Below are 9640 nucleotides of genomic sequence, written 5' to 3'. Positions count from 1 at the left end.
TTTCAAAGTAAGTGACAAACAAGTACACTTCACTCAAACACTTAGGAAGCGTATCATTAACAGGAATTTTATTTTTGTGCTTTTGTGTGTGAAATCCTATGAATCTTAGAGGTGTTTCACTCAATGAATTTTGACAAATGCAAACACCTGAGTAGCCCAAACCCTATCAGGGCCCACAACTTGACCGTGCACCCAGCCTTATCAGGGTCTTGGATGTGACCTGTGCCCGCCCCTCTGGCCCTGGACCTCACCAGCCTCCCCAAGTGTCTTCCTCCACCTACTCAGTTTCACTCAAAATCTCCAGAAACAGCCATTGTTCAATATTTTTTTTATTATTTTTGTTCTGATTTTTAAAAACAGTAAATTAGCTCAGCTCTTCTGAGAGCCTCACTTAAATGGAATCATGAAGCAGGTGCTCTACTGTCTGACTCCATTCACCAACATCATGTTTTTGAGATTTGTTCATGCTGTTGCAAAAGCAGTGTGGTCCTCTTAATTGCTGATTTTTATTCCATTGTAGGACTCTTGTGGCTTGTTGATCTGTCCCCGTTGATGGCCATGTGGGTTGATTCCAGATCTGTTAGTAAGAGAGTGGAATAAATGTGCCTTCTCTTCAAGCCCTCCCCACCCAGAAGCTGGAACAGCATCTTGCTGCTCATTATCTTGCAGGGTAGCTCTGACTTTTAGGGAACTCTTTCTTCCTTGAGTGGAGATCTGTATCCCTGTAACCCTGGCTCCTTGGTGCAACCTTTGGGGTGTCACACAATGAACCTCTCTTCTTGGGAACTGCAAGCTACTGCGGGTCACTCAGGCTGTGCCTCTTCCTTTTGTCATTGAAGGAAGTTGGTGGTTTCTAGGATCCCAAGAACCGTGCACGAAGTCCTCATTTGAAACAGTGGGAAAGAATGCCCCATTCAGATTCAACAGCCTGGGTCTCCACGTGTCTCAGAGGGGCTCCCCAACATGCGGAAGGGCATGACCGTCCCAGGAGAACCGCCCTTGGACAGGACGACTTCTCACTCACTGGCTTGTCCAAGGAAGCAGATGACAGGGAGAAGCAGCTTCAGGGCAAAATCACAGAAAGATACAGAACTGAGGAGCACAGAGATTTATTTTTAATAGATCACTAAGCTTTCATGGATAGGAAAAGCAGGAGGGAATTCTAGCCTCTGTGCACTGTGGCTCCGTCAGTGCTTCAGGAATGAGACAGGGCGGGAGAGGTCAATAGCAGATATGGATGTTCCAGGTGACTTGTTAGCAGCAGTTAGGGGTGCCGCAGGGGCCAGGGGTGCAGACCAGGGTGGGGCACGAGGGCTGGCAGCAGCCAGAGGACTGGCAGGAGGAGGCCACATACACGATGGGCTTGCAGCTCACGGGCAGGCACACGGCAGGCTTGCAGCTCACTGGAAAGCACACAACGGGCCTGCAGCTCACAGGCACACAGCTGGACACCTGGCAAGAGCTGGGCACGCAGCTGGACACCTGGCAGGGGCTGAGCACATAGCTGGACACCTGGCAGGAACTGGGTACGCAGCTGGACACCTGGCAGGGGCTGAGCACATAGCTGGACACCTGGCAGGAACTGGGCACACAGCTGGACACCTGGCAGGAGCTGGGCACGCAGCTGGACACCTGGCAGGAACTGGGCACACAGCTGGACATCTGGCAGGAGCTGGGCACGCAGCTGGACACCTGGCAGGAACTGGGCACACAGCTGGACACCTGGCAGGAGCTGGGCACGCAGCAGGCCGGCTGGCAGCCCTTGGAGCAGCTGGTGTGGCACATGGTGGAGTGGGGCTGGAGTGGAGTCAGGGATGAGGACAGGCTGGTCTGGAGGCTCCTCCCCGGTGGCCTTTATACCCAGCTGTGGCGTCCCTTCCTCCAGGCGCCTGAGGTTTTCCTCCTCCTCCTCCGCGTCTCTCCCCGGAGTTCCTGGTGCGAGTGACTCAGTTCAGGAAACCCTGTGTCAGCTGCAGGCTCGCCGTGACCCAGCAGCCCGGGGAGTTCTGGATTCAGAGCCCGGGTAGGATGGCGAGGGACCATCAGCTGGGTACAGGGGACCCCACATCGGGATGTTGGGGGGCCTCCCCGAGCTGATACACCGTCCTCAGTCCACACAAGCACTGTCTTGTTTGCCAGACCGGGGTCGGTTTGGAAACTCCGTGATCCAGAATCTTCCCGACGGACCAGAGCCAAGCAGCAGGGCTCCTCGTGGCCAGTGGCCGTGGCCGCATCACACACGTCACACAGTCCCAGCCCTGCGCCGGGCACCGTGCGGACCCTTGCACGTGGATCCACTCATTCCAGATTAGTCAGCGATCCCTGTCACCATCCAAGGGGTGGGGGGGACCCCACTTACACGGAGGTGCAGTCAGAGTCCCTGATGTGTGGGCCTTCTCACCACCGGGTGAAGCAGCAGAAATCTGAAGCTGCTCGGTTGCACCCTGGAGTCCAGGGCCTCGACCTCGGTGCCGGATTATGCGGGACTTCAGGGGTTCCATGGTGACATACCCTCAGGTCCCGAGTCGGCCAGGACAGACAAGACTGAGTGACAGACAGGTGGAAGCGTCAGTCCCATCTGTGTGGCCCGTGTGGCTCCCGAGCTCTCTGGCGAGTTGCCTTCCTAGACGGGGCACAGCAGCCGGAGCCCAGCTGGGCAGGGGAGGGTGAGCGGCCCACGCCGGGTGCTCCCCCAGCCCAGGTCCAGCAGAGCAGGTTTGACCTTCCCCGAGTCCCTTCCGCGGTGGAGGCGGGGGCAGGGGTGTGGACCGGTGTCCCCGCGCTCCCTGGCCCTTTGCTCTTATACGTCAGCCACAGCATGCACATCAGCGCTGGCACCACGTCGCAGGGGTGGCCCTCTCTCCAGGCCCTCTCCCCGCTGGTGGGTCCCCCCGAGTCTGCAGGTGGGGACAGAGGGGCTCATGCTGTGGTGGGTGCTGAGACAGTGAACAGCCCGCGTCCTCCGACAGCCCACGGCGCGTGACCCTCCCCGGCGTGACCTGTGGACGAGCCATGAGTCCGTGAGGCCAGCCCTCCACACGCCCCTCCATTGGCTCCGGCCACGTGAAGAGGATTTGGGGCGACCACGGGTGACCACACATCCAGACGTGACCCAGTAACAGAGTTGCACATGTCAGTCGGTCGCTTGTCTCTCGAGAAAGCATGAACACACCTTTACACCTGCCGGCGCGGCCCACCTGCCTGCCCTCCTCCTGCCTGCAGACCCCCCACCCCGGCACCTCCCCGCCCCCGCTCGTGCCCTCTGCACCGGAGCCGCCCTCCTGGCTTCCAAGTGTCTGGAAAGGTTTCATTTCACCGTTTCAAAAGACTTTCCTTTCTTTTCTTTCTCTCCCCCTTTTTTTTCCCTATACGTACACCTCTTGATTGGCGCTGTTTGTCCTGAGCCCCTCAGCACCTTGTCCTCTGGTCTTCACTTCTCATGACAAGTCAGCTGTCACCATTTCTTCTCCATAAAGTGATTTTCCTCTCACTGCTTTGAAGGCTTTGCTCTGTCCTTTTGGTTTTCATCCCTCTGGTATGTGCCCAGATACAGTGTTCTTTGTATTTATCCAGCTTGGGTTTTTCTCAAAGATCCTGGGACCCCTATAAGTCGGTGTCCTTTTTTTTTTTTTAATCTAGTTTGGGAGAACTGTCTGGTGAGACTTCTACATATTTTATTTTTTTATTTATTTTATTATTTTATTTTATTTTTATTTTTTTACTTCTACATATTTTATGCTTTGATTTCATTCTTCCCTCTGGAGACTGAACTGACCCGTGCGTGAGTCTGTCTGGCACCGGCTCACAGGCTAGTTTTTCTTTCTCCCCCCCCCCTTTTTTTAAAGATTTATTTATTTATTTTAGAGAGAGTGCGAGTGGAGGAGGGGCAGAGGCGGAGGCAGAGGGAGATAATCCCAAGCAGACTCCCCCTACTGAGTGCAGAGCCCGATATGGGGCTCGATCTCATAACCCTGAGATCATGAGTTGAGCTGAAATCAAGAGTCAGATGCCCAACTGACTGAGCCACCTGGGGGGGGGGGCTTCTTTTCTTTTCTTTTTTTTTTTTTTCAAGATTTTATTTATTTATTCATGAGAGACACACACAGAGAGAGGCAGAGGCAGAGGGAGTAGCAGGCTCCCTGCGGGGAGCCTAATGGGGGACTCGATCCCAGGACCCTGGGGTTACGCCCTGGGCTGAAGGCAGATGCTCCACCGCTGAGCCCCCGGGGGCCCCTCTGTGTATTTTTCTTAGCTCTTCCTTCTCTTTCGGGTTAGACGATCTCCCTCGAGGTGCACTCACTCTTGCACACCCTTTATTCCCCGTCTTCACTCTGCCATGACGACTTCCCAGGGGACATCCCATCTCCACTGTCGTGTTTTCAGTTCTAATTCCCATTTCCCACTGGTTCCCACTGAACTGCCTGACATCCCCTCTCCATTCAGTCATGACAATAACCCTTTCCTTTAATTCTTTGAATGTATCCTCCTTCGACTCTTGGGACACATTTATAGTAGCTGCTCTACGGCCACCGTTTGCCCAGCCAAGTGTCTAGACCATCCCGAGTTTCATTACTGCCGATTGATTTGTTCCTTTAACTGCGGATTACATTGTCTATACCCTTTTTGTCTAGTGGGGTTTTTTTTTATTGTCTATTGAAATGAGTGATAATACATTCAGGAAGTCTGTGTGTTCTCACTCACTGGCTACTGATGTTCGTCCTGGCAGAGAGTCCGTCACTGGGTGATCGTCTTGAATGTGGCCAAGCCTGGCTTTACACCTTCTTCGCCTGGTCTGTGGAGACTTCAGAGTGATTCCTAAGCTCCTTCTCTTGGCAGGACTCAGATGCCAAACTGTCTTCTCTGAAAGTGCTGTCCTGGGTTGGCTTTTTAGGGCAGGTCTGGAGTGGGCCTCACCGTAGGTATGGTTGCTGCTCCCTGGGTGTGGCTGTACGGGGTCTTAGCAGGTTGCTGGGGGGGCTGCATCTCCATCCTTTTTTTTTTTTAAGATTTTATTTATTTATCCATGAAAGACCCAGAGAGAGAGGCAGAGGCACAAGGAGAGGGAGAAGCAGGCTCCATGCAGGGAGCCCGATGTGGGACTCGATCCCAGGTCTCCAGGATCACACCTGGGCTGCAGGTGGCGCTAAACCACTGAGCCACCCAGGTGCCCCTGTACTCTCAATCCTATGGCAGATGCTCAACGTTAAGCCTCCAGTGATGTTGCCCTGAGTGTAGACGGCCCTGCCGCCTTCCGCAGATTTACATGGGACTCTCACAGACTCATGCGTGCTCCCTCCTTCCTGGTGTCCCATCCACTCTTCAGATTCTAGATGCTTCCACTGCGCCAACCAGTACCGTGTTTCTGCTCAGCAAGTGGCCCACCATGTTCTGCCAAGACCCCCCAGCTCACTGTCCTGCCACTGGGACGCCGACCGCCCGGGGTAGCGGGCTGGGCACAGGGGGAGGGCGCTGTGTGTTTCCTTCCTCTCGGGAGCCCGTCCGAGCCGCTTGTTGAGGGCTCATCACTGTGCCTGACTTGTGTGCTTGAGGGGAGGGCGAGACGGCTACCGTCGCTCCGTCGGGTTTCCCTGGGTTGTTCTCCGAGATTCCACGCTTGTCTGTGCTGCGAGCTTCCAAGTCCAGGCAGCAGAGGTGGTGCCGTTGGTCTTGGCCTCGGTGGGGCCCCAGGGGAGAGGGGCAGCGATCAAGCGGGCGTAGCTCAATCCACCTGCTGTCGTTGATAAAACACTCGGAGGGCTTGGCGAGGAGTGTGGCTCCCAGAACAGACTCTGGTCAGTGACACGCTGTCCTGGAAAATCATAGATGACACCCGCTCTGCCCCCCAAAAGAGGCCAGAGTCTTCCGGCTGAGATGACCCTGTGCGGGCAGACCCCAGCGGGTGCCCTCTGCAGACGGGCCGGCCCAGAGTCTGTGTATTTATCCAGCTTGGGTTTTTCTCAAAGATCCCGGGACACCTGTAGGTCAGTGTCCTTTTTTTTTTTTTTTTTTTAAATCTAGTTTGGGAGAACTGTCCGTTGAGTCTTCTACACATTTTATGCTTTGATTTCATTCTTCCCTCTGGAGACTGAACTGACCTGTGCGTTAGACTGTCTGGCACTGGCTCACAGGCTCTTTTTTCTTTTTCTTTTCAAGATTTATTTATTGTGCAAAGAGTGCGAAGGAGAGTGGAGTGGAGCGGGGTGGGGTGGGGGTGCCGGGAGCACAGATGGGTGTCTCTCCTCAGGGAGGGGACCCAGGACAGGGAACAGGGCCTCCCTGACGAACAGCCGTGGCCTGTGCTTCTCTGGGTCCATACGTGTGTCCCTTTGGGTGTCTGGACCTCGCTGAACTGTGTGTCCATCTTTGGGCCCCTGTTCTGGAAAATTCTCATAAACCAGTCCCAAGTCTTATAATTCAGCAGCCTCTTGCACAGCTGTTTTCACAAATACCATCTTCTGCACTAAATCCTGGGGGCTTCTCACTGTCAGGGCTGGGGGGGGTGTCGATGGACTCCGGAGTCTACGAGCCAGAGCCCCGCGGACGGCGGAGCGTGGGCTTCCCTGCTGGCCTTCTGGTGGTAGGAGTCGGGCGAGAGCCCAGGGAGGAGAGGGAGCCCCGCCACCAGACGCCAACAGCTGCCCATCTGAGTCCCCGGGGCCGTGACGTCTGTGGGCTGCATGGGTGCGGGGGTGCTATCTCGTGCCGCGGCCGCGCACACTTTCCGGGACGCCCCTGCTTCTGGTGGGGCTGCGTCTCCATGCTGGAGGTTCGCGGTTTTGCTGATGGTGCGTCTTGAACGAGGGGGCTTTCTCAAGACGGGGTCCGAGGTCACTGCCCACCGGGAGTTCCGTGCGACGCTCACACCGTGGGCAGGTGGCCAGCGCTGGGCCTCCGGCCTGAAGCTCCGGGGACGCTCAGACACCGGCCAGACTCCCTCGTTCTCCCGGCGTCTGCCCCGGAGCCTTCCTGACGTGGGGGAGGCCGTTTGGGGACTGTCGGCGCGCACAGAGGGAGGGACATGGGGACGTCCGGGTTGGCAGGTCCACACACAAGTAGCTCTGGCGACTCCGTAAGGGGGAGGCGGGGCCCGGCCGGTGCTGGCGAGGCGCCCGGGCAGGTTTCCAAGTGTGAGAGGAGCTTGACGAGGGCAGGTAGTCATGAGGGTGAGGCCCAAACACGTAAAACACCCGCAGCAGAAAACCAAGTCCTGGGAGACAGCCTGGAGGAGACGCAAACAAGGAAGTCAACAGGCGGCTCTGTGTTGCCAGGACGCTCCAGCCCGGGTATAAAGGCCGCCCCGGGAGCACCCTCCAGACACCTCCACCCTCCTCCCCGACACCAGCCCAGCTCCGTGCCAACATGTGCTACACCAGCTGCTCCCCCGGCTGCCAGGCTTCCTGCTTCACCTCCAGCCCCTGCCAGGCGTCCGGCTACGTGCCCGTGAGCTGCCGGCCCTCCGTGTCCGTGCCCGTGAGCTGCCGGCCCTCTGTGTATGTCGTCCCCTCCTCCCAGTCCTCCGTGTGCCTGCCCGTGAGCTGCAAGCCCCTGGTGTTTGTGGCCTCCTCCTGCCAGTCCTCTGGGTCCTGCCAGCCCTCCCGCCCCACCCTGGTCTGCAGGCCCGTCTCCTGTAGCACCCCGTCCTGCTTCTGCCCATGAGCCTCCCGCCCGGCCGCTCCCAGGGCACGAGGGCCACACCTGTACCCTTCCTGGAACGAGCCTTCGGTGGGTCTCCAGGTTCTGCATGGGGCAGATGAAGAACATGCCCAGCAGACCCTCTGAAGCCAGTGACAAGGATGGAGCAGGATGATCTGGATCCTTCTGTGACCCTGGGAAGCCCTTGTCTCCAGCAGGGAACCCACCCCATGTGAGTCAAATAAATGGTGCCTTCCTGATGCAGCTCTGTGCGTTTCTGTGTTTTCTGCCCTAGTCCATGCTACGAGGGGGAGGCCGGTCCCCTTGTCACAGGGCTCACGGGATGTGCAGGTGCACCTGCCTGGGGCGGTGACTCGTCCTTCCAGGGCTGCTCTGCTTCCCCTTGGCTGTCGGCCCCTGCCTGGGAGCGTGAGGACGGGTGTTCCCCACCGCGTCAGGTGTCCCTTGTCCTGCGTCCAGCGTCTCAGAACGTGGAGTCCAGCTTTCAGCTCTTGTAGACCTTAGATCTTAGAACCGGATCAGTTCGGGCTCTCAGCTCCTGACTCGCTTCTGTTACGGGTCCACGTGGCCCATTTCTAATTGGCGGATGATCCGTTGTTGATTGCTGTCATCAACCCCCAGGAGCCCTCCACCTAACCTGGTGCTAGGACCCATCACTGACTCCCCCAAGCTTCTCGGGGTGACCACCGGCAGCATCGTGTGCTGTTTGCAAAGAGCGCGCCCGTCGCGTCTGTGTGGCCCCGGAAAGCGGTCATGCAGGCTCTGAAGGGCGGTGGGAGGGGTCATCCTGCACGGACCGGCCGGGAATGGACTTTGTCCTCTCCCCGCTGCTGCTGGGATTCATCGGCGCCCTGTGTCCTGGGTCCCCTTGACCCTTCCCTGCTGTTCTGCTTGGGGGGGTGGAGGGGGAAGTGGTGCTGTTTCAGGTTGAACCTGCTCCTGTAGGTGGGCGGGTGTGGTGGCGAGTGGATGCGGGGTGGGAGGGCCAGGCCGGGGACTGTCCCCACCCCTCCTTTGGCACCTGTGACCCTTGCATCGAGGCCATGTGCCCGCGGGAGCCAGCTGCACCCCCCGGGGAACAGGGAGCACCAGGCCGCGGCGGTCATGCTTCTCATGCACCTCGTCTCCGCAGCCACCACGGCTCCACGCCTTGTTTTGGGGGGTTTGCTCTGCACTGAATTTTCTGAGTTGGAGACGTGGGTGCGTTTGAGACCGGCCAGCACCACAGTCCACTGGCCTCCCCTGCTTTGCTCCCGGCGGAGGCGGGGACCCTGCCCAGCAGACGGGAGCCTGGCTGCCCTCCCGCTTGGGGGTGGTCTCCGGAGCACTGCCCCCTGCCCCTAGGGTCCCCCAGATTCCAGAGGAGGCGTGTGTGGGGTGGGAGGCGGCTCAGCTCCCAAGGTGTGGCCCTTAAATCGGGGGGCTTCCTTCGCTCACCAACCAGAGGGCGCCTGGGGGGCTCAGTGGTTGAGCGCCTGCCTTCGGCTCAGGGCGTGACCCCAGGGTCCTGGGATCAGTCCTGCATGGGGCTCCCGGCATGGAGCCTGCTTCTCCCCCTGCCTGTGTCTCTGCCTCTCTCTCTGGATCTCTCAAGAATAGATAAAAGTCTTTAAAAAAAGGGTAAAGCCCCTTATCCCTTCCCTCGGGCAAGGAGGGGACGCAGTCCTCCGACCCCTCCCTCCAAGATTGGAGGGGGGGGCTTGGTTAAAGCCGAGCCGGGAATGGGACCAGTCGACCTGGGTGAAGATGCTCCCTCTCGTACTTGCATCGCCCTGTGTACGCACACACGTGTGCACACATAACGTACACGCATACACCATGCACGCCCCAGCGCATACACATCTCACACACACAGTCACACACGCACGAGGCATCTGGTGTGCCCGGCTAGCAGCGGGAGGTGAACCCGCGGAGTAGAGCGTGTGCTGAGGGCAGGAGCACAGCTCGGCCCCACGGGGAAGCTACCCCACGCGGGCTGTGGGGCCCT

General features: G+C 58.0%; 2 protein-coding genes across 2 annotated transcripts; one reads left to right on the top strand and one right to left on the bottom strand.

The window, feature by feature from the left end:
• LOC112669274 (keratin-associated protein 12-1-like) lies at positions 1 to 1808 on the bottom strand. The gene has a single exon (XM_025462241.3). The coding sequence runs from the start codon at positions 1783 to 1785 to the stop codon at positions 1255 to 1257; it is 531 nt and encodes a 176-aa protein (XP_025318026.1). The 5' UTR covers positions 1786 to 1808; the 3' UTR covers positions 1 to 1254.
• A 5360-nt stretch (positions 1809 to 7168) lies between these two features.
• On the top strand, positions 7169 to 7896 carry LOC112669272 (keratin-associated protein 12-3-like). The gene has a single exon (XM_025462240.3). The coding sequence runs from the start codon at positions 7360 to 7362 to the stop codon at positions 7654 to 7656; it is 297 nt and encodes a 98-aa protein (XP_025318025.3). The 5' UTR covers positions 7169 to 7359; the 3' UTR covers positions 7657 to 7896.
• Positions 7897 to 9640: the final 1744 nt, after the last annotated feature.

This window comes from Canis lupus, chromosome 31, assembly GCF_003254725.2.
Source record: "Canis lupus dingo isolate Sandy chromosome 31, ASM325472v2, whole genome shotgun sequence".
NCBI lineage: Eukaryota > Metazoa > Chordata > Mammalia > Carnivora > Canidae > Canis > Canis lupus.
The sequence above is the reverse complement of the archived record's forward strand: the minus strand, read 5'-3'. Positions and strand labels throughout refer to the sequence as shown.